Consider the following 25,824-nt stretch of genomic DNA (forward strand, 5'->3'; position numbering starts at 1 on the left):
AAATATATACTAGATTTAAGAATGTAACATTCTTTAATAAAAATTCATAACTTTAAAAGTTTCAGAAACATACATAATATTAAATAATTACAAGATAAAAAGAACTTTTATATACAAAGTGTTTAAATTTTCTGTTGAATCATATAAACTTGACTTGACTAGCTTAAACGATTAAAAAAAAATGTACATTTGGACATTCATATTGATTTCCCTAGTAACGCACGTATATATTAATAATTTAGTTGCTAGGACCCCAGACCCCTGGCAACCGATAATGGTGTCGAAATAACATTTCATGCAAAACAGAATTAACTGAAAATGAATTCAATTCTACTTAAAGATGGCTAAAAGTATTAAAAAAATGCATTGGCATCGTGTCCTGATATATTCTAAAAGTTTCAAATGTCTAGCTAGTCGGGAAGTTAGTTAAAAATCGATTGCAAGATTTGTACGGGACAAATAAGAATACGACCTAATAAAAACGTTGTAAAAAATACACGTGTATAGTATTTATTGTTTTTATCAAACCTATAAAAAACCAAAAAGTATATTAACATATAGGTACAGAGACGTCAAAACTAAATTTTGAACGATCTTAAAGATGTTAATAAATATTTTTTTTATATTTCATTGTATTTGGATTATGATGCTCATCGTTCAATCGGTATACTTAGCACATTTGCACTAATTTAATGGATGCGGGTTCGAGTCCCGCTGAGCATCGTATTTTTATTCACAGATTTTTTCAAAATAAATGTATGTTACTATTTTGATTTAAATTACATAGCTCCGCATCTATTCTATACACAAGGCTGCTATTGGCGGCTATCGAGCGTAGTTTATCATATGTATGTATTGAGGTATTATAATTGTTACAATAAGTTAGCCGTCAAAACTGTCTATCTTGCTCTAAAATTTAACACAGCCAATAGAGGTGCTGTTAAAACAGAGCACTTTTTGACAGTTCAGACGGTTAAATTATTCTAACAATTAACCACCTCAATACATACATATGATAAACTACCTTCGATAGCCGCCGATAGCAGCCTTGTATATGGAATATATGCGTTGGTCGTCATTATTGACAGAATCACACGTCGATATTGAAAATTACATAAATTATTCTTTACCAAAATGTTTAAGTTTATCACATATTTCGCCACCACACACAGAAGGCAACACACTTACATACCCATTATTTTTTCACCCCAACCCATATAATATCTCCACTTGTTTCGTGTAGATTTTATATTTGTTTAAATGGAGTCAGTGTATTTTTTATTGGCGTATTACTATTTGACCACATATGATTAATTATTTTTTTATAATACCCATACTCAATATTAAATTAGTTACAAGAAAACAACAATTATGAAAAATCAATCAAGCGTCAAATTTTCCGTTATTTTTGACAGCATCAATAGACGTTGGCAACCATATATTATCATATATCATTGGCATATTAATTCCGCCACGTATATTAAAATGGCCGTAAGATAAAGGTTAAAAACAACCTGTTGCCGCATTGATAAATAATGATTATTAACATGTGAAATTTATATTACAACTCTCTTGACTTTGATCACCATTTAAATTGTTGATTTCCTATTTTACGATCACGTAATAATTGCCCCTGACGTAAAATATCTGAAAAGCTTCTTTAACTGCCCGAACGCCACTAATAAATTGTAATTTAAAATGTATATATGTACTTATTTAAAACTGGATGAATATACACACGATTTAATGACGTCACAAGGAAACTTTTTAAGCAATCCTAGCGCTATCTATAAACCAAATTCAATAATCTTATATTTAAATTAGAAAGACGGTAGTCATTTGTTGACAAATGTTTAGAATGTTTTTTATTACGTAAAATTCGCAAGAATTACACCAGTATATACTGTGGCTCAGTGACTAGACCAATAGACCGGCATGCAAAGGTAGTCAGTTCAGGATGTTTTAACATTTTTTCTTATATGTATGTTTTTTGCGGCTTTCCGAAATTCTGTATTTTGCATGATAGATAGTGTAGATACATAATATTTTATGACTGGACATGAAGTTTTACACGAAATAACATTTAGGCATAAAGCCCACCAAAAAAGCGCTCGGTGCGCACACTACTGAGTAGGCCCCCTCCCACCCGCGCATTACCCTTCACCTATGTAATAAGGGGCCCAAGAAGCACAAAATAATTATTATTTCAGCGTCTCTCATAACAAAGCAATAAAAATATTATATTATTTCTCGGAGCTTGTAATTAATATTCACCATGACATCATTCTACCAGCGAAATATTGGACACGCAGCAAACTAAACAATGGGTTCACTGTTATTAAATAAAGGCTTCTCGCCCGTCTATCAACGACGCTTCAAGGAGCGTGATTTTGCTTGCTGTGTTCAATGAATGGACTACGTTGTATTTTCGTTAATTCGTATCGCTGAGAAGCCAAGAAACGATGAATCATGGGGCACGCGGGCACAATGCGTCGTCAAATCCAGTATGCGCTGGCGTATTTGATTACGTTGTATTTTCGATGATTTACATAGAATATGCGCGAGCGCCCCGCAAGTCCGCTTTAGTGGACTTTATGCCTTACTCATAAAAAAAAGTAAGTTTAAAATTATTTTGCAAATGTGTTACAAAATGTCTCTATCATCTATCAACATTATCAGGAATTTAGTAAGTAGAGTTTCCTCGTAAAATATGATTCTATATTATTTCTTTTTTTGTTTACAATTTCAAAAAATATAGGTACAAGGTTATTGTTACTAACTTTCTGCGTAGATTGTTACCCTTTCGCTTCAAAGCGTAACATATTAATCTCCACAATATGTATTTATCTTTGCCTTTTTCCCAGGATTCTTTGTTAGCCATTGGATTATCCATGTCAGAATCTGATTTACCCCTGTCATCGACGATCAAGAGCATACCGTTTTAACCCTGCAGGCTACGGTAATTTTATGACTTGGTAGATAACTGATAATAATTTTCTGAAATTATAATCAGGCATTTTTTTACTATTCAGTGTCTTATCTCTCAATACCATCATCTATACGGGGTACATTTGAAAGGAGTCGCGATCCTCAACAATGAGAAACACGAAAACGACGATGTCTTTTCTTATATTTATAACATACATTTTATTCTTCTTTTCGTGTTTGTTGGTCTATCATTATAATGGTTTTACTTCGCTTTAACCACTAAATAGGTCAATAATGTTGATATTTGAATGCCAGTCGTTGTAGCCTGTTTTGGTTTATGACTTAATGACGGGCAGGCCATAAAGTGCAAGAAATGCTAAGTTTACGTGGCAAACTTTAATAAATATAATAATACAGACGTAAATATTTAAAATAACATATTATTTAACACTTGTTTTAAGTTTATCCCACATTTTTTAACACTCTAGAATTGATAACACCTCAAAGGTAGCCCACTTCCCTTATTTTTGTGTTCCTTCTTCGGATATTTTGTTGAGAACGATTGCATTCAAAACAAACTAAAAATGAATTTAATAGTGCGTTTCATTGAAGCTCATCTCTATAATCTACATTCTACGTGTTGATCTAATTTAAATGCGGATTTCCCGTTTTGTCTACAATATTTTCATTAGGAAGGCCTGCGCGCGCAGATGTCTCCTCACAATAAAACCGTAAATAAGCTTCGCTGTCGTTGGTCCCTTTATGTTTCCCGCCATGCCGTCACACGTCACGCGTCACGTGTCATGACGTCACAGGAAAGCGACCGCCGCGACATCTGACCGCGCAATTTATTTTTTCGCTTCATCTGCATTATTAAAATCTCCATATGCGTTGAGCTTTCGTACGCCCACTTCGATTGTTATTCCTATTAACTACACACACCAATAAATTTAATATTTTAATAATGGTTAGTGATCACTGTTTGGGTATTTGTATATCGTACTGTGTATTAAATATCCCTAAATTAACAGAAATAAGGTAATGTCTGCGTATTTCCATTAAAACGTACAATTATTGTGTCTTTTCTAGAGGTGAAGGATTAATATCTCCGAATAGTTGCTGGGGGGGGGGGGTTTGAAAAGGTACCAATAGAATTGACTCCGCTAAATTAGTAAATTGTACATAGGAAGTTGTCCAAAACTCAATCCTCTTTTGAGTCTCCTTAAATGTACTGATCTGATTATTTTCCACATAGAATTAATAAAAATAAATTAGCAGCTCCATTTTAAGTTTTGGAAGATTTGTGTTTTATAAAAATAACATTGATATTAATCAAATGTTTGCGCACACATATATTTTTTTTTAAACTCGTACCTAGTAGGCATACCTACGGTGATTAAAAAATCGTAATGTGTATTTTATTTTAATTTTCTATACTTCATACTAAACTTCATACAAAGTAGTTAGCATCTAATTGACATTGGCAAATATTACTAAAACGTACTAACAAAACTGTGTGACTTTCTGTGATTACGTATTGATTTTTTTTAAATAAACAATCAAATTATAAACAGAACCAGACCTGCCCCTAGGGACTTAGCTGCCCAAATAAAAACACTAAATTGTAACAAAGATATTTCTCTAGATACGTATAACATATCCCTGCGCCTAAAGTATTGTGAAGTGCACTTCCAACTTTAAATACACATGTGTTGTATGGGGCAATATTGTAAATGAGCTCAGTCGATATACCTTCATAATACATTCCTTTCTATAATAGTATTATGAAAATTATTGTTTATATCTGTTAAGAGGATTATCGTTATTAAACGTAGCTGTCATTAAACGTTGAAAGTTTTAAATAAAAAAAAATGGCCACTTTGTGCAATGCACATTTTGCACGTATGAAAGAGGCGGGTCTGTACAGAAGATAATATGTTCACCTTCTAAAATCTAAATTACCATTTTTAAACACCATATTCATATCCAATGACGATGCTTGGGGTACGTCTCGCTTGATGATGGACGCAGATGACCTCAGATGGCAAAGCAAACGTGACTGCGCTGACCCAAACCAGCGGCCTGCCGTATAATTATGTCCCCGGTGCCATTTCTAAGTATTTATTACCTATCTTATTTACCAAGATGGGTGCCCTTACAACTAAATTTACGCGCGATTATTCGCCTCAAGGCTGCCGTTTCTAAACTTAATAATTATCAATACACCTTCTGAATGACGTGTTTTTTTTTGCAGGTAGCCGATTTGAGCTATTGGTTATTTTATTGCTTTTTTATTTAAAAAAAAAAAAAAAACTTCTCTCGGCACCTGCCAAACGTGATGAATCTGTTTTTATAATCATATTTATAACGAAATTCAATGAGTTTTACAATATATTCGATATTCTTCTCGCATTTTCGTAAATAGTAAAATTTACTACAGTAATTCTGATTACATCGATAATAAATTGAGATCCGACGGCCGTTTTAACTATGAGAGACATTTTAGTTCGTATTTTTTGCCTTATAATATGTAGATCATAACAATAAAATTGTTACAATACTTCTCGTACCGGAAATAGATGGCCTTATAGCAATGAGATCAAAAAATACACATTATCAGTGCGCTTTGAGGAATTTGATATTTATTGGTATCAAATATTTGATTATTATCAGGTATTTGATAGGTTCTGCTTGATACTTACGAGCACATACTTACTAATCATTCAGAATTTTATGTAAATATATACGATATCATTTTATTAATATCTAATTTACGTACCAATCTATTTTTTGTATGTTGGTAGTTTTTATTACGCATTTTGACGTGTTTTATTTAGGCATGAATTTTATCTCAATGATATACGGCCATCGGCTTCCGATACAACAGTTCACGGTAAATTATTGTGATACGGCCAACTGCATACCTACATGTACTTATACATTTTTCCGGACATGCTTATCACAATCTTAGCACAATGACATTTTCATATTTTTCCCTCTCTCACATTCTTTATAAATATCCCAAAAAAAATATTTATTTTCTTTTATTTTAAATTAATGTAGGTGACAATAAAATCGACGTACGTAGATTAACGCTGATTAAAAATTTGCCCTTTTCACAAAGGCAGTCATAGATAATAGTGAAAACCCATATAAAAATAATAATTATGATTTTTGCTATTTTTTTACGAATTTGAAAGGCGTTCACAACAACAAACAAGCTAACCACCCCTGCTCTATAAAACACATCATCTGTTTGATCCGCGACCTTTCATTGCATACAGCCTTTTTCAAAATACTTAACAGATTTTATATACTATATGTATACTTATATATATATTATATGCATTGGTCCACTTACTGAATTTTGAATGATTCTAAATTCGAATTGAGCAACCTTATCAACATTTTCAAGCTCTGTAAGCAAGATGTACACGGAGCCAGTAGATTTAAATTTTCATTGTGGGACTATTTTTAATGTCAATACTCATAACGTCATACCTACTATCGTGTTTAAAAAAAGAATTAAACCTAATGAAGCAAGTAGGTATTGTAAGTAATATCAATTAAAAACATTAGAAATATAAATACTTTAAATTGTTTAGAATTTTTAATTGATTACCTACATACATTTAAATAATAATTACCTACTTATTAAAATACCCAACAATTTAACTTATAATAATACTGAAAATGCAATCTTAGCTCATCAATTTTATTAAGTTTCGATCAATGAGTATTCATTGAATGCATATTTAAAAAAAAACATGCATCTAGTATTAAATAATATATGTGTACACTTAGATTCACTTGCAGAGAGCTACAACAGCTGATTCGTCCTGATTAAATTATTAAATTACTAGTTACCTAATTAAAGCTATGTAAATGTTGCATACTAAAAAAAAAAATAAGAGAAACTACAACAAATGCGGTAAATTGAATAAAATATACTATTTTTTATAAATGTACCTACCTGTAATGTATGTGTAATTTCGTTATGTGGGCGATTGATTTTCTTGTAATTAATAATAATAACTGAACATCGCTTGTTTCTCTAGCGAACACAATGTATTAATTATTGTTTATTGCAATAAGATCATCATCAGATGTACTAAATAAATACTTTTTTAGTCCTACACTTCGTCTGACCTAAATGTAATTCGTGGTAGTAAAATAGGTAAGTATCGTTTTTGCTTTTAATTGTGTTTGGGCATAGAATCTTGCGAAATAATACTTTTTCCCATTTGCAAGGATGGCATCTGATGACGATGTTGTGATCATTAAATCTATAAGCTATTTGATGAACCTAACATCGTCATAGGATAAAGATATCGGAGGACCGGACACAGTGAAGGAATCTGCTTGATGCGGTCGAGGTCCACTTCGGGTTGTAGCGCCAGAGAAAAAAAAATATGAATTGCGGACAAACAATGTCTACTTCTCCCGGTTGCGTTGGAGCTCAACTCAACCCTTGGCCTCATTCACCAGTCTCCTGTGCTCCTTCTCTAGTCATCAATATTGGAAGGGAGTCTGCAGTTTTATCAAGGTGAAGGGTTAAAAGTCAAACAGCCATATTAAATTAATTATACATTTATTATATAGCTAGGTACAATTCAGCTTTCACGAATGTATTAAATAAATACAATTATACCCGCACATTTCTCATTGCGTTTAAGTACGTTTTAGTTGCTTCATCATTCAGCCATTGATTTATAGATAACACTTTTAATGACACATCAATGGCCAATTAAATGGAATATTTACGTCATTCCATTGCAAAATATTCTAAACATATTATAAATACACAGTATCTCGTAATTTATACATCAAGATGTGATGAGATTATTTTTCCACGGACTGGAATTTACTCAAAACTTTGTACACTAGAATCAAAATCTATGTAGCTCCTTACTTGTATATTAAACATATTTTGTATGTTATAAATAGTGTATATATTATAAATATTTTGTATATTATACTTAAATGTTTTTATATAAGATAAAATAAATATCTAAGCTAGACAAATGTGTACAAGTTTTTTTATAGTTGTCATTTTTAAAGAAACAACTTTGAATACAAGTTATATTATTTTGCACCCTCTTTCTTTAATCCTTGCTAATGACAACATTTAAATAATATTAATTACGACGGTCTCAAAATATGGCTTTGCTTTAGATAAATGTTTTTTCAACATTCAGTTAGAGACACACTTTAAAACTAATCAGGATTTCGCGACACACCAAAATTATAACACATTTTCACTTATTACAGTTTTCCATAATTTTTCACGGCACACCTGAGTTATCCCCGTGACAGATTGATTGGAATACACCATTATAGATGATTTAGATTGAGAGGTTTAAAACATTAATAATTTCTTTAACATAATAAAGAAATAATAGAGAGTCTCATACGTATAAAAAAATATCTTTTCTACAATTATTCCGCAAATTCCACAAAACCCAATTTGGACCACGTGCGACACCTGGGCCCAACTCTATAATTATTTTGAGTACCTAAATTCTTAATCATATTCAGATTAAATACAGTATATCAGATAATTGCCTAATTATTCTTTTCAGTCGACAAATACAACCGAATGGCGTTCGGAAAAAATAGAACCAATTCTTACGCGCGAATGAGTCTGCTAATGGAAACCTTTTAAACCGAATCGCAAGATCAATCTCTCGCGACATTTTTGGAATTTCCGGCTTGACAAAAGGCCAAACGCGTATTCAGTGACATTTTTCGTGGCACATACATGTTTGTGAGTAAATAAAATATATTTGCATATTATATTATTCGATCGTATATTCGCTATTCAAGATTTCTTCACTATAAGAAACATACCATTTATACTTATTACAGTTACCATGTTATAAAAGATCTTTGACAAAGATGTTTTTATCAAAATATGTTTTATATCAATTCTTTTATGGACATTCTTTTAAAAAAGATGAGGGAGTAAAATAACACTGCTTAAAATATTTTAGAAAAGTTATATTTTGAAAATTGACCAAGAATAGTTGGCTTATACCGACGTTTATGTTTCTTTCTTCTCAGTCTTTTATTTATATTTTTTACAATAATAATTTTGTTTTTTTAATTTCTTGCCGTCCTCCATTTTGTACCGAGCTCAACAGTGGTCCAGTGTTGCCATGTTTACTGAAACTTCAGTAGATGTACTAATAATATACATACATATTATATATATTGGATTAAAGGTCACAATTACATATTTTGAAGATATGTAGGTAGGTACTTTGTAAGATATCAATAATACGTTTAAAGACTACTGATCATCAAGTAAAATAATTGATGTTTATACATTTTTCTCAATCTACTGAATTTTGAAAATGACATCGCTGGCAATACTGAAAAACACACTATATTCAGTTTCTCAACCTTTTTACACCTGCGGACCACTGAAAATATGAGTAACGTTTTATACGAATAGGTATGTAAATAACGTTTGATCGCGGTTGATTTCGTCACGTAAAACCAATAATCTGTTTTAAGAACAAAAACACAATACCCAAACACTTGCAGGTGCACGGGTTTTAAAGATGTTATTGAAATTTTTAGCTATGCTTTTATTTGGACGTCGAAAATTCGCGGACCACCAGAAAATTTCTGCGGACCACCGGTTGAGAAACACTGGACTCTATATTTTTATATCATTGACTACTTACTAACCTATAGTAATTTTCTAAATTAATTCCCAGTACATAAATCATGCAATTTAAATGTTAAGCCATCAAATTTATTGGTCATTGCCATTATTTTTTTTATATTATCTAAATTGGTTCACATTATTCATCATTTTTTGAAATTATATTATTATTTATTAACGAATCGGGTTTAAGAATAATCTATTTATTGAACATACATAATTTGGAATTCCCACAGAGTAATCCCACTCGGTCCAATATGTTTCCAGGTTTTAATAGGTATGTTTCTGAGGTTGTTCCAATTGTAGCTTGTTGACTCAATAGACAATAGCAACTGACAAGCGCCGGCAATGGATCCTTCAGGATAGAAAAAGTTATTGGAAGAGGGCAAGACACGCTTGTAGTGTATACACCATGGTTTCTTATAATGTATGGTGATAGTGGTAAAACTAATAAAGCTTTTGAAAATATTGTATAGGTAGTCTTTTTCAGACGACTATCGCGGCAACGCAAAAAAAATCTGGCAAAACAATAGATAGTTTGTTGACCGGCACGGGTAAAAATAATATTTGTAGGTATTAATTAATAATCTAACTTTTTATTCCTGATTGGGTAATTATTAATTAACTTGTCGAATTTTATCAAATGTGCCATGTTTTCATGTCTTCGTAATTATTCATATATCTCCGTCATAAATCTTTTAATTAACTTATTTATTTGGTGAACATAGACAAATTGATGAAAATAATTTTCTAATTATTTATTCGTCGCCGAAGAACTTCTTGAAAAATCGAAAGGGTGACAACACCTGGGCTGACACTTTGATCCCTTTCATAAACACGTCGGCCACCCACCGCGTAATTAATGGCCGACAATAAAGATGGCGACGAAACTACAGGCCGTCATTTGTCAAACATGGCGCGAGTTTTGTTTATGCGACGTTCGACTCATTCTTACTATACCAGTTGCGCACGTGGCAATTTGTTAAGCAAACGGTGTCCATGAGGCTAATGATCTGATTATAACCGATAAATAAATTCCAAAGATATTTATCCGCTTCTTAGCCTAGCTCATGCTCTACATAGACATGCTCTACATAGACATGATTTACATATCTACTTCATGACCTATACACTCCGTAGGTCGATTGTCGCTGCTATTTTTACAGCCTATGTAGAATCATACGGGTCAATTTTTATATTCAATCTACAACAAAAAAGTGTTGGCTCAGGATGTCTACACCGTTAATTTATTATCATCATCATCTTAGCCTCCTCCAACTCCCTCTATCCTGGGCCAGTGGCCTCCAGGTATCTTTTCCGACCGCTCTAGCATCCTTCTTAGCACCCTCCAACCACCGAAGTGTGGGCATTCCAGTTACAATTGGCCATCTAGTTTAGTATACAAGATGCTCCTCGTAGCTTACCCATCTACCAAGCTTAATGAATGTATTCTTTATGCGTTGGAATGAGATACATTTTTCTTGAAAGATGTTGTTCACTTTAGAGCTTTATTATAGAAACTCTATTCCACCTATGGTCAACACATTGAATTAAGGTATAACTATAACATACAAAAACTATGTAATTCGATAAATATTTGAGAATGCATCCTCTCGGTGAGAATAAAAATTTCACTAGTTTTGCTCTATTCTGTGATGTCTGTAGAATTGCTTTCAAAATTCTCTCTTCTGTCCGCTTAATGACTACCTCCATGACAAACAGTGTCGAAATTGAAGATACATTCAGGACACAGCTGCCATTTAATTTTGAGACCGACTCAAATAATACATCAGAAATTTAACCACTTTCAGTCAGACACCACAGAGATTTCCATGGGATTTATGGTCCCCTGTCCGCCCAACTTATGAGACAGAGAGTACTGTGTGATGAAACAACTACTGATAGACAAAGCACAAATTATTTTGTTATTATCACACATGATAATATCCAATCTCGATAAATAACTATAAACAAATGGTCACACTACAACAGCAAAGTGTACTCGTCCTGCAATCAATGATTGTCTCCTGGACGATTCTCATTGTCTGTCCTCTTTCTTTCCTTTTGACAATGATTGTTTGGTTCACTTTAAGCAACTCAATAACCCATACTCGAAGAATAACAGGATATTTAATACTTTCAAGGAAGCGAAGGAAATTAAATGATAGCTTTTCACTTAATCTTAGACAATCCTCCGTAACATGAGTTTTGTATAAATAAAGGGGCTGGAAAACAATGTCAGCAACTATTTATATTGGCGATTTCTATTAGTGTGTAGGTATTATTAAAAATTGATTACCAAAAATAAATAACTTGGAACTTGATATAATAATAATGTGAGTGAGATGGAATGATTCAATATTAGGAGAGGGCTGCGGTAAGGGGGACCTACAGTCACTTGGGTACGAAAAAATAGTTCCACCCTTAGTTAGAAAATAGTCTACAATTAAAAATTCTTACTCATTTTTATCAGTGACACATGCGAGACTATAGCCGGCTTTATACTTTACTCCGACTTACGACGTAAACTGACACTGCACGAAAAATCATAGCTAATCGCTAATTATTTGGAGACATTCTTTAATACAAACTTTGTGCAGTAAAATGTCTGAAGTGTAATTGCTGGCATAAACATTACTTGAACCGATACTACCGATTATTAATCTTGTATAGTTCAGTAATCCAAATTTTGATTGTATTATGACTTAAGTTTTTAACATAGGTATCTTAGTTTTCATTTGTCACCAGTAAACAGTCTTTTCATTATTGTTCATATATTTCATAGATTGTATGTTGCAATTATAGTGATTTAATAGGACATGTTGAATATTGTTAATTAACTATTAATGTGCATAATTTACCTTTATTTTCAGAAAAGCGATCAGTCTGAAGAAAAACCCAACACCGAAGTTCAGTTCATCACAGGGTCTGCTCCGCAAACAATGCCTGGCCACACTGGCTATCTAACTCTGGCGACATTACCTCCCATCTGGTCGAGAGGGACATCAATGGCATTGCTGTCTCAGCAAGGTATATAAATATATTATTTTATTATAATTATTGTTAATCCCATTCCTTCTATATCTATGAAAACACTTGCAATGTAGAACTTCTGTTTTATTGGTCATCATGATTGTACAAGGATAGAACCATTTTAATTGAAGTATATTACATTTAGGGTCCATATGTGAAGTCACAACTTAGAGGGGAAAAGGTGTGATATAATGACGTGGTAAGAGGATGGAGGGGATAGCGGGTTTGTATGAAATGTGGCATCACAAAAGGGGGTAAAAGATTATGTAACAGAGGGAGATGAGGGGTCATAAAATACCTAAAATATTGTTATTTATGGATGACTAATTGTACACCCACAATGGCATAGCGGTCGAGTTAGGTATTTCCCGAGAAAATCTCAAGATTCGGGATTTCCCGGAATGATGAAATTTTGAATTGAAAAAATAATTTTTTTTTAAGCAAGAAGACAAACCTTATTAAAATAAGAATTTCAAAAAACACAGACTGTCAATAGCTGCGTCTGACAATAGCGTACACCTTTGAGACACAAAATTCCCTGATGTTGAGCTCATTTTGAGTGGACGTTGGCTTAATTGTGTTAAATGCCACGATTAGTCTTTCAACGTTTTGTGTTTTTCTGTCCACTTTTTTCATATACATTTTGTTCGTTTTTAACTCTCTAAACTCTAAACTGTCAAAAGGTGCTATGTTTTAACAGCCCCTCGTGCCTATGTTAACTTTTAGAGTGAGATAAACAGGTTTGACAGTTAATTTATTGTAACACATAAATATGATAAATAGTGATAATATTTATCACTTTAGCCATCGATAGCTGCCATATGTATAGAATAGACCCACTGATCCTCTTTGGATCGAACATGGTGTAGTAATATATTATAGCACTCTAAAATTTCTATTTCTTTTATTTTCAGAATCCAGGGAAGACAACTCAAATGTAACATAAATAATTCATGTGATTTTTATAAATAAAATAATTCAACAAGTCTCATAATTCATTTATTTTTTGATCAAACACTACAAACATACATTTTATTTATTCGGTGACTAAAATAATTGATTACAAAAAGATGCATTGTGATTGTTATTGAAACTTAAATAATAATGTTATTTTTACATGCATGTGAAATAATAATTATTATAGAGGAATATTGCCAAACTTGTCATATTATTTTACAATCAAAATGAATGGCTATTTTTAAACAAAAATTGATTACTTATTGCTTATCTGAATAAAATAATTTGTGTATGATTTATTTATTTCATCTGTTATTAAATATAATTTTAAATATTTATTACACTACGATAATAATATAAGTTAATTTATTATTTTATAGGTATAATAGTTACTTTTTCCTTGCAACAGACACCCTGTTTTAATTTTATTTCAAATCAACAACAAATGAAAACTAAAATCTTTGGTTGGTTTTAGAAATTATTTGAAAACAATGAAACAATGAAGGAAACACAATATGAAATTACGACAGACAAAAACTGAGAACAGTGAAGTTCTCATAAAGCAAATGCATTAAAAATTATTTTGATAGTTTTAAGGAATGTTAAAATGGAAAATTAAAATTGTTTTTCAAATTACAGTGATTACAGACACAAAAAAAACTGAACATAAAAAAAAATTCCAAATGATAGGGTATAAAAATAACTTGAAAAGGACAAGAACACAATTTTAATACCTATGTATTAATTACCTGTACCTTACGAAACCCAATAATGGTGATTCTTTCCATAATGCACAATTTAATTTTACACATTAAAAATTAACATAGTTTTCACATGATTCACTAAATTAGATTTTCTGTCAGTCTAAACATCAATATTGAATAATATAATTATGCCCATATGACTTTCTTTGCTTTCTCGACATCTATACTCATTCTATAGTTAGTATTCCTTAGAACTAATATGGATTAAAAATTAATATTTATTATTTAATATATTAGGCCTTCCTGAGAAAAATACTATGTATATTTAAAAAACATTTTGAGGTGCAGTTGTGTTTAACAAATGATTATGACAAAATTTATATGCGGTCAGCCAATAATATTTAGTTAATAATATATTATATAATATGAGAATGACTTAATAATTAAAATATTCACGAGCTATATTTAATTAATAATATGCGTAAGTATATATATTTATTTTTCAGGATTTAAAGTACACATTTCCAAAGATAAAGAAAAATAGTAGAATCCCATTTGCTGGAAATTGACATTACAAAATTATTACATATAGTAATCTAATTTTAAAATAAATTATTTCAACTACATATTTTAACATTTTAGTTAGGTACCTATTCAAAAAATGTGTGTGAAGGGAACATTTTGATTATAAACATAACACCACCATACAATAATTTATTCAAACAATATAATCACATTCAATACCAATTATTTATCAGATTAATATTATGAATTTCCTGCATAACAATTTGTTTCAAGTTGTTCAAAATAAAAATACAGGAGTTACAACTTCTTCACGCGTAGAATAAATGACAGACAAGCAATAGAAAAGGATTTAATTAATTCTATTCCTAGAGCTACAAGATCTTAACGTTTCGGTGGAATCTATTTGTGCATCTTATTATTATTATCAAACCATGATTAAGTGATTAACTACATTTAATAAATGATAAAACATTGTTTATATATATCTTTTCATCACATTCAACATTTTAATTCCATTTCGTATTCATTAGTTACCCATATTTTCGCAATGATTGCTCTCCAAAATGCACATTAATTCACATCAATATAATAAGATCTGTCAATCAACTGAAAGAAATAAAAAGCCCATTAATTGGACTGTGTCACGCCCAAATTACACGAATTTTACCAGACCTTCATAACTATTGCCGACAATTTTAAACATCACCAACACAAACATAAATGTTATAAGACGATCATAACATGTGCCGAGATGAATCAATTGGTACCTGAATCATTGAGATAGTTATTTATGATTGCTGAAGATGATCGGCATGATACTGCAAGTCGGCGTGGCGTGACTTCATGTAATTTAGCTATTATACATTAACTAATCAAACGGCATAGGATTAAAAAAAAATGTTAAGAATGACTTTTAGTCCTTTAACTCAAAATAGAAAGATTCAAGCGTAATAATAAAGAATTCATCTATATTATGTTATACAATTTTTATGTCGTTAAATGACATTATATTGATTGTATGCATATAAAAAAAATTATGTTAATTGCATGACACAGTTTGACAGAAACGTTGCTTGATCCATAACTACATAGGTATTACAACCCGAATAGGGTGTTTTCAACACCACAATAAATGCATCATATAAAGAATTATATTCTCAATTTCCTGATCAATGTGTCACAAATACCATTATCCCAAAGATTCCTCTAATCAAAAAAGGCTTTACCTTTTCTTTTAGAATTCACAATAAAAACATGTTTCAATACAAGGTTTAGATCTCTATATATTGGTCAATCTACTACGTTACGTACAACAAGTTAATGGTTCTATATTTATATAGGTATATTATATTTATATTGAATAGTCAGTTTTGTAAACATTTTTGTAAGGTTATAAATTATTTACTATCACTAGTCTACCCAAATTCATTTAGATGTCAGTGCATTTCTTTCGGAATTCACAATTCCCAATTTTGATCCGTTCATTACAATTAATAAATAATTCATTACTAACTATATTACAGCTAAGAATTTTCTATATCACTAAAATTTTCATTCAGTTCCTTGTCGTATTTTCTAAATAAAAAAAAAATTAAGAAAAACGGCGTCAAGGAAAACTCTATCAATATTTCGCAATACTAATCATTCATTACATATATTTTGAAATGATTACTAATAAATATCTAAATTTACAAAGATGAAAATGATTTCCATGGGTAAGTAGAAAAATCTCCATCTGTGTGAAACCGTTGTTTTTAATTTTCCCTAATTTCCCTAATTTTTTTACTTATATCATGTGATAATGTTCATGCAATGCAGGGGTTCTAAATCGAGGTAATATGACAAAGGAAATCAAAGTCATTGACAGGGCACTTGTAATGACTGCTTGGAAATAAATGTGAATTTGTTGCTTTGATGAAAAAAAAGAGATTGCCCAATTGATTTTCCTGACCAAATTCATGATTGAAAGCCAGGATTAAAAATCTCATTAAATTTTATCTACACACAACTTCTCAAACTGAAAAACTCTTTTCAGTTAGATTTGAAAGTGTAAATTATACCAATTCATCTTCAAATATATTATTACTTTTATAAGAGTGTAGGGGCATAGAAAATGTTTAGAACCTCTGATGTAATGGAAAATCTTTTTTTAGTCATGCTGCATCACATCATAAGGTATATTTTAGCATAATTCTTGTTTATGACAAAAACCAATTAAATCATATTTTTTTGTTTTTGTTGTTACGCAAATAATTCTTGTATTATGGAAACAATAATTATTTTTTTTTAATTGACAAGGTCTGTAATTTTTTAAATCGTCAGGTAGGTATATAATTTTTACAATTTCCTGCGGTTTTTCCACTAAGTTACGATCAATAATAAAATGGAAGACAGTTAAAAAGGAAGAGAGTTCGTGACTATACATGCGTACATTTTTTGACTAGGTAATTTATTAATTTACGAAGGTTAAAATTAATGTTTATTATAAAAATTACTTCAATAAACACCATTGTCATACAAAACACAATAATAATTAATCTGTTCCATCTATATTAAAAAGAAGACAAAGCAATACAGAAAATAGATTAAAATAATTCCTGTTAATATTCGAAAACGTATTATGAAGAAATTAAAAAAGAAGAGTCAATTTTGTCAAGTGAAAATATTATTGCACTGTTAAATCAATAACTTAAAAATAAAGCAGTATTAAATTTTAAACTAATTATTTAAGTAGGTATATTTAAAGAATTATGACTTAACTAAATAATATCAGCGTAGTAAAAAAAAATTAAAGGAATATAAGAAATTAAAAATATTTTTTTTTTCATCTAGCTGAAATTGCTGAAGTCTGTTTTCAATTTAATAGAAGGCTTCACAGGTTTATTATTCTGCGCAGAGTTGTCAATAAACCTGGCATTCTTATTTGTAGCCTGTTGGTTGGCTTTCACTGCATTTTCCAATTTGGTGCGCAGCTCTGTAGACTGTGACATCAATGTTTTAAACTCCTGAAAAAATATAATTGTAAGTTTTTCAACAATATTTAACTTTTTTGATTGGGAGACGACACCAATATCTGTCAGTATTGAATACAAACTCAATCGGTGTGTAATACGGTGAATGAACTTGCCTGTTGGTATTTAGGTCCAATTTTCATAAGCCACTGTAAGCTATAATCGTGTAGGGCTTTGCAATGGGATGACGATGTCTGCAACTCCTCCGGCTCCCTCAAGTACGAAATCAAGATGGGCACTATCAGACACAGCATTTGGACACCTATAATTAATAAACAATTATTCAATTATTTATTCAGTTTTATTTTTAATATTGTGTTCGTCGACGTCTCAAACATTCTTCAAATAAATTATAGTCTACTTTATGAATGATAGCCAACACAATTATTGATCCGGAGCGCTATAGCTACTAAGAATTTCCTCATATGCAATTGTGACGCATAAATAATATTTTTGGAATAGGTAGAAAGATGTTTAAAATGAACATTTTTTAAAGAAAAAAAAGAGCATTCTTCTTTCATAATCTTGATCAAGTTGCTCAACCAATAGAATCACTACACCACTGAATACAAACAAATTAATGTGTTGCCATGTGTCACACTAAACTGAAAACAACAAAAGAAGTTACAATTCGAAACGATTCAAAGACATGGAATTAGTTAAGTATCCATAAAATAATAGGCTGTGCAAAATGTAAATCTTGAATCCAATAATTATTCATGATTTTTAAATTAAACATACTGTCGTAATAAAAATAATCATTCAAAATCTTTTCGAAAATTCCTTAACCCTTTAACAGCCACTGACGAGTGGTTCTCGTCATGGGCGTCTACTTTCGTGCGCCCGTGACGAGCGAAACTCGTCGCGCCGTTTTTGAGCCTAATATGAGTCATATATTTATTTTTTCAATTTTAATACGTGTATTGACATCTATGGGCAAGCTCTGCAGGCAGAAATGTTTGAAAAGTCAAATACATCGCGAGAATAAAGGGGATTCCCGAGAGGCCCGTTCAGGGTTACCGATTTCTTCCCATGTACTGAGAAATTTTTGACTCATTAGTTCGCACCGCTATCGCGTAATAATTGGTCGTCGGTATGATAGTCTGATTTGCGTTCTAATTGAAAGAATTTGCATTTTTTCTTATTGAAATTTAATTTGTGTTGAGTTACGAAGTGTTGTGAGTATTTATATTTATATTTCGCGTATGATTTGCGTATACAAGTGTTATATTTACGAGTATACTTATTGAATTGAAACATTTTCGATGTTTTCAGATTGAAAATTTTATTAGTGTCGAGTGACTAAGTACTGTGACTATTTTTATTTATATTTTGCATTCAATTTGGACAAACAAAAGTGTTATATTTACGAGTTTAGTTTACCAATTTTTCCAATTCAAAATGGATGAATATTGTGAAGATGGTGAAATTGACAATCTTTTAGAAACGATTGAATCTGAAGACGATAGTGATGATTCCGAAGTTGATGAAGTTGACGATACTTTGGAAGTTGAAGAAAATGAACCAACTACATCCGAAGCTACTGAAAGGCCGACATTTGAGTGGAAATCGGATTTATTTGACCCGCGCGCATTTTCATTCGATGATACTGAATCGGGATGCAAAGGAGATAGTTTAGCTTCGGATGCAATTGAAATGGATTATTTCAAGTGTTTTATCCACATTTTCTTTATTGAAATGATAGTGCGAGAGACAAATAAACAATTTAAATTTGCTACAAAAAATATCACGGTTCTAAGTGATCGTTTACGACGATGGATAGACTGCACAACCGACGATATATACACATTTTTGGGAGTGTGCATGCTCATGTCACGTAATTCTCGCAACAAAATTACTGAACACTGGTCTATCAAAAGACCGTTGTTTTCACCGTATTATTCCGAATCAATGTCCAGAAATCGTTTTGAGCTCTTGCATCGAATGTTGCATTTTAGCGATAATGAAACCCAAATTCCCGGAGATCGATTGTACAAGATAAGACAGGTCTTGCAAGAGCTGAAAATTTCTTTCAAACAGTACTTGTATCCTTATCAAAATTTGTGCATCGATGAGAGTCTTCTTCTCTTCAAAGGGAGGCTTTTATTTCGCCAATTTATCAGAACGAAGGCAAGTCGTTTCGGCATTAAAATTTTCGTAATGGCCGATTGTAAAACTGGTTTTGTGTTAGATATAATAATTTATACAGGGAAACAAACAGAAATTCAGAAGAAAAATTACATCGGAATATCAGGCAACGTTGTGGTGACATTACTTGAACCGTACTTGGAACGAGGACATACGCTTTTCATCGACAATTGGTACAGCAGCCCAACATTGTTCAAGTACCTGTATGACCACCGGACAAATGCCTGCGGAACCGTGAGAAGAAATCGAATTGGGATGCCGAAATTCGTAAAAAAATTGAAGAGAGGGGAAACCGAGACATTTCACACTGACGAAATGATGGCATTGGCGTGGAAAGACAAAAAAGACGTGACAATGTTGACCACAGTGCACAAGAATGTATTCAAACCGACGGGAAAAGTAAACTATGTGACAAAAATTCCTATTTCAAAACCCGAGTCCATCGTGGACTACAACAAAAACATGGGCGCTGTAGACCAAAGTGACATGATGCTTTCATCCGTAAACTCATCACGAAAAACCCTGAAATGGTACAAAAAACTTTTTTTCCATCTATTAGATTTATCATTACTGAATGCGCATATATTGTACCAACAAAAAACTGGTAAAAAACAGCCCTTAGGTGACTTTCAGTTGAACGTTATTGATCAACTGATTCAAAAACACAAGACACATCCAAAGACAAATTTGAAGCGGAAGGTGCCGCTACCCACTAGGCTTACGGAGAGGCATTTTCTGGGTAAAATACCACCCACGGACAAAAAAAATAGTGCCACCAAAAGGTGTTACGTATGTTATAATACAAAAAACAATAAGAAACGTAGGGAAACGCGGTTTGTGTGCAAGCAATGTGACATTGCACTATGCTTTGAACCGTGTTTCGAAATTTACCATACGGAAGAAAACTTTTAAAGATGTTTATGTGGACAGTGAAAATAATACTGATATTGCAAAAAAAAATGTGTATTTGTAAAATTTATAAATTTTATAAATTTTTTTTTTGAATTTTTTAAAAATATTTTTGAACTATTTCTTGTAAATTCGCAGTGTTGTGATAACCCTAACCTTGGTGCAAATTTTCCGACATTTTCGTGAAATTATGAATGAAAAACCCTTTCGACGAACTTCAAATGATGTCTCATAATATGTAAGTGCTAGATATAAAATTTTCCACTGATAATTTTTTTTTTTATATATTATTTAATTCTTGGGCCCTGGAGATTATACCTAGTATTATCAGCTGGGCTGCTAAAAGGTTAAAAAGATTGTTTCATTAGGTTTATTTTAAGGGGGAAATATTTTTTAACTACTAAATATAAGTCAATCTTGATAATTCAACCATTAAGATCATGAAGTACCCCTCACAGCGATGATAATGACAACTCTAACAATGTTCATACCATATGTCACTGGTAGAAGGAGAATTGTTATTTCCAAAAACATCTATTATAGTCAGATGTAAAACTTTGTAATGACGCTTTTTGTATGGTCAATCAATCAACACATATTATTTGTAGTAGCAAATGATAGTTTATAAACCGTGAAAATAGCGCCTGTACACGTGCATGGATTTACTTGCAGCAATAGTGTGTATTTTAAACTATCGCGATAATAACTGTTTACACGTAAAAGTGCTGACTGTCTCGCCAATCTTATTCTTCAAGAGTGAGCGAGACGCGATGTTGTTATTTTATAGGATTATTGTAGGTAGTGAAAATCGGTTAACCTCAAAATAAATCTCTGCGCGGTGTAGTTCGTTTTTTTACCGGCAGATTTATCACTATCGTTCTACACTGCAGGCGCGCAGATATCAAACATACCAACTGTCGCGTGAAAATTCAAAAACCTCTGAACTTTTTTGATTGATTCATGCATGCAATCTTGCAACTTGCATGATAATACATGTTTACATGTGCATTTTCTTGTTATGGCCGCGATCATACATACTGTCAGTAGTAAATCTATGCATATGTAAATGGGGTATAATGATTAAATGAGATGATGTACTTGCCTCGCATTGTATCTCCTGTGGTGGCAAAACAAAAACAACAACTAATGAGAACTCAAAAACAATGAAGTTTACAAAACAAAACAACCATCTATTAATAATATTAAGTCATTTTTTGGCTAAGCAATTCTTCTAAGTAAAATAAAAACATATTGTTATGTAGTGGTTTAATGACATAGTTTCACAAAATCAAATAAAATATGAGAAATCAGGAATAAAGCATGACCATTTGATATTTTTTTTAAATAAAAACCCCATTTTGTATGCTCGAATTCACGCTTTGCCGCTATCTGCGTGTAGTTTCTGCAGTCCCATTTTATTTTGGTACATTAATTCCTGGTTTTACAATTTCATTTCTCGCAATTTACATAATATTAAAAATTATATATTAAAATTACAAATACAATTTATTTGAGCACATCCAATTCAATGCATGGCAGTCATAAAAATGAATTCCAAATGGATGTGTGCGTTTCTATTTATAGACATGTCTGCAATGCCCAAGACCAAGGTTACAGAATGCGATTGTGTAAATTTTTGTTGTTTTTATTTTTATTTACACCCCTCAGCGAAGAATAACATTATTAGTTCAAGAGAAAAGGAACATTCTCGAAAAGATGAAAAAACACATTGACATAATAATATGTCTAAACCGATTTATTTAAATTGAGTTCTGATTGTGTCAGTCCCTTCAAAACATAAAATGGGGGTTTCATCGTAATATAAACGTTGTAAATATATGATCCGGTATAAATGAAAATCTACAGCAAAGATGTCAAGCGCGATTCCCATACATATATAGTTTAAACTTTAAACCTTTACAAAAGCTATAAATTATTTGTTCATCTGTATCTATTTTCCGTCATATTAAATTGAATTTAACATTTCTCATTATGATGCTGGAAATAGACAAAATCTAATTACTTTAACCCATTCACTGAGGACCTTTTAATTAATATTTAATTACCACATTTAAATAACATGCTAATTATATCTAATGGCCGCCTGATGGGCAACGCACCAGTTGCGTTGGACGCAGTGAATGGGTTAACGTAAACGAGACCAAAACAACGGCTAAATTTTCACATAGTAGGTACATGCCCAATATGATGAATTGATTTGAGTAGTTCAACAAATATTCTATGTCCAGTCATGTATAGATTCAGTGGATTATTGTAAATGATCATGGTTAAAGTGCAGTTTTAATTAATTATAATATTACGTTGAATTCATAACATTGTTTAACCATCGCAAACTTTATCGACATAGCGAGAAATAATAATGAATGAAGGATTCACGATAAAATTTAATTGTTTTGGCACTGGCCTCACAATAACTGCATAGTGTTTGTCTTTCTTCTATTAGATAAGCCTATGTGCATTGAAGCCTATTGCGCCTCCACAACAATTACATTTTATTTATAAAATTGCACACAATACCATTTGGTTACTATGATACCAAAGATGCAGAGATAACAATGAAAAGACCTATTCGACAATTTATAATGAAACATACTAAGGACCAGATGCAGAGATATAATCCAAACTAACATAAGTAAAGAATAATTACCAGTACTTCACAGAGTAGACGTTGTATCAATAGATTTTTGTTTTTTAGGAATTCAAGCAATAGTACTTATTTAATTTATTTGGACGGAATTCGATTAAAATTCAAACAAAATATAATAATACATTGAATTCTGTGTATATTATACTTGATTATTTTAATGGCTAACATTAGTGTTTCTCAATTCTACCATTATTTAGTAGTTGCTAGTTACTAAATGGCTTGATTTCAGCCATCTAATGTGATGTGACAGTTAAGTATGACTCTAAGCACCTGGCCATAAGTTTTCATAATATATTAACAACAGCAAAACACACACAAACAGGATTTTATTTCAGGTCTGTAAGGGATTAAATAATCTACTAAACTCCATAGCAATTAGCAAAGTAAAAACTTAAAAACGACAACTCACGATTAGGTTCCGGCGTGAACGGTAAAAGCGCTTCGGCGGCAGTCAACTGCGCGATAGCGGAGCGAAGATGTATGGCAGAAGGAGGACGGCGAGCGGCGCGGAGTCCTCGCAGAAGTGGTGGGGCGAGGGCGCGCGCCCACCCGCTGCCCAGTGACCACAGCACTCCCAATAACTGGGCACACCTCATCACCACCTGATAAAACAATCGCAATATTAGTATTTCTTCGTGAGCTAGTCATTATGTTTACGAATCTAATTTTAACAGTCGCGAAACTACCATAAATCAATACACAGGAATTATAAATATTACTTTATCCTTGTGTGTATGAGGTTCCATCAATGTGGACGATTATTTGGGCAAAATCATTTCTCTGTCCTGCACTTATGAAACAGTTCTTTGCCTCTTCTAATTCCAGTCTAGTTTCAAACGTTCTTCTGTTTAACCCTTAGACTGCGTATGGCATGTAAACATGCCATAGACTTTATCTCGTATTTTTGACCAAACTAGAAGAGACACTTGTGGATAATATGCTTTAAAAATTAGTTCAAACCTTTAGGTAGACATATCAGGCAACAGATCATAAAAATGTCAAGTAAAACACAAGGAAATATATTTTTGAAAAGAACACTCGTTATTCAGTTGTTTGAATCGCGCGCCATTGCGAAGACGGGTGTACTAGTTGCGTCACCAGGGTTATCAAAACAAAACATTGGTCATGCATCGAAAAGTGTGCATCGATAATATTTTTATTTACCTTTTAATTAATTATTATGATTACGTTAGTGTTATGTATTTTTTCTTAGTGATTTGTGATCTCGATAGAAACATTTTGAAGATTTGTTTTTAGTATTTTTTGTCATTATAAATATAAGTGAAATAATTATTTCACCCACCAAAATGTCACTACCACATAATATTATCGAAGAAATAATGCTGGAAAATATTTTATCGATGCACAGCTCTCCAGTAAATTTGTTTGGATTTGTTCATTGTTCCATATTTGATATTTACATTATTATAATGGGTAATAATTTTTATTTTTATGTGCCACAAAACTGTGTTAGCTCTGTTCACATGCTCATATTATGCCTGGCGATTATTCGACAGGCCCTTTGTACAATGAAAAAGCCGACGGCGCCTCATAAATTATATTATATTAATATTTTAGCAGTGCGGTAATTATTTTTAGTGTTTTATTCTCCAAAACATCCTAATGAATAAGTGGATGACATTATTTTATGGCGACGAAAATAAATATAGGTTCAGAATTTGAAACGGTAATAAAATTTGAGTTTACGACTTACTAAATGCGATAAGCGATAACCCACTGATTATTTCACAAGTGATTTAGTAATATATCTGTCATAGACCGTAACCAACTACGACAGCATGTACTCAGCACAGCCCTGTGTATGACAAATACAAACGCGGCGAATTGCTCGGTAGTATGTGTTGAAACCGTCTATGTGAAGAGTGGACGGCCGCCATTTTGAACGCGCGAACGCGGAAAGCTTGGATATTTTTTAGCGTCTTCACTTTCTTCGATTTATTTTAGTGAGAATGTAACGAATATAGTTTATTTCTTGGTGCATTTGGAATAACTGATATATAGTTCATCTAGTAATCTATTTTTTAATTTTGGAATCGATCTGTTTTAGCTGTAGTGACCGTTTTAACAGATCACTTGACTGAAAATAAATTCCCGCGAAAATGGCTCGCAGCGAAAGGGTTAAAAAGAGTTCTATTTAGAGTATTATATTATTTCTTTTATTTTGTTAACTGTCAATTTTTGGTGGAAATACATTGTATTAATTAAAAATATTAAAAGTAAAGAAAATACAAGATGAATATTATGATA

The 25,824-nt window shown here is 31.9% G+C and overlaps 2 protein-coding genes across 2 annotated transcripts in view; one reads left to right on the plus strand and one right to left on the minus strand.

Annotated features, from left to right (window-relative positions):
* Positions 1-13,908, plus strand: part of Trmt61 (tRNA methyltransferase 61) — a 209,115-nt gene extending 195,207 nt beyond the window's left edge. The window contains exons 6-7 of the mRNA XM_085957038.1: positions 12,475-12,631; positions 13,549-13,908. Of these exons, the coding sequence (XP_085813164.1) occupies positions 12,475-12,631; positions 13,549-13,580 (189 nt within the window). The 3' untranslated portion in view covers positions 13,581-13,908. The remainder of the gene's footprint in view (positions 1-12,474; positions 12,632-13,548) is intronic.
* Positions 13,909-16,604: 2,696 nt separating this feature from the next.
* Positions 16,605-25,824, minus strand: part of LOC147065402 (HEAT repeat-containing protein 5B) — a 131,953-nt gene continuing 122,733 nt past the window's right edge. Inside the window, exons 34-36 of the mRNA XM_085957037.1 lie at positions 23,966-24,158; positions 17,948-18,093; positions 16,605-17,825 (exon numbers count right to left, since the gene is read on the minus strand). Of these exons, the coding sequence (XP_085813163.1) occupies positions 17,649-17,825; positions 17,948-18,093; positions 23,966-24,158 (516 nt within the window). The 3' untranslated portion in view covers positions 16,605-17,648. The remainder of the gene's footprint in view (positions 17,826-17,947; positions 18,094-23,965; positions 24,159-25,824) is intronic.

This window comes from Rhyacophila brunnea, unplaced genomic scaffold, assembly GCF_057557595.1.
Source record: "Rhyacophila brunnea isolate RB1 unplaced genomic scaffold, BYU_Rbru_1.0 scaffold_6, whole genome shotgun sequence".
Taxonomy (NCBI): Eukaryota; Metazoa; Arthropoda; class Insecta; order Trichoptera; family Rhyacophilidae; genus Rhyacophila; species Rhyacophila brunnea.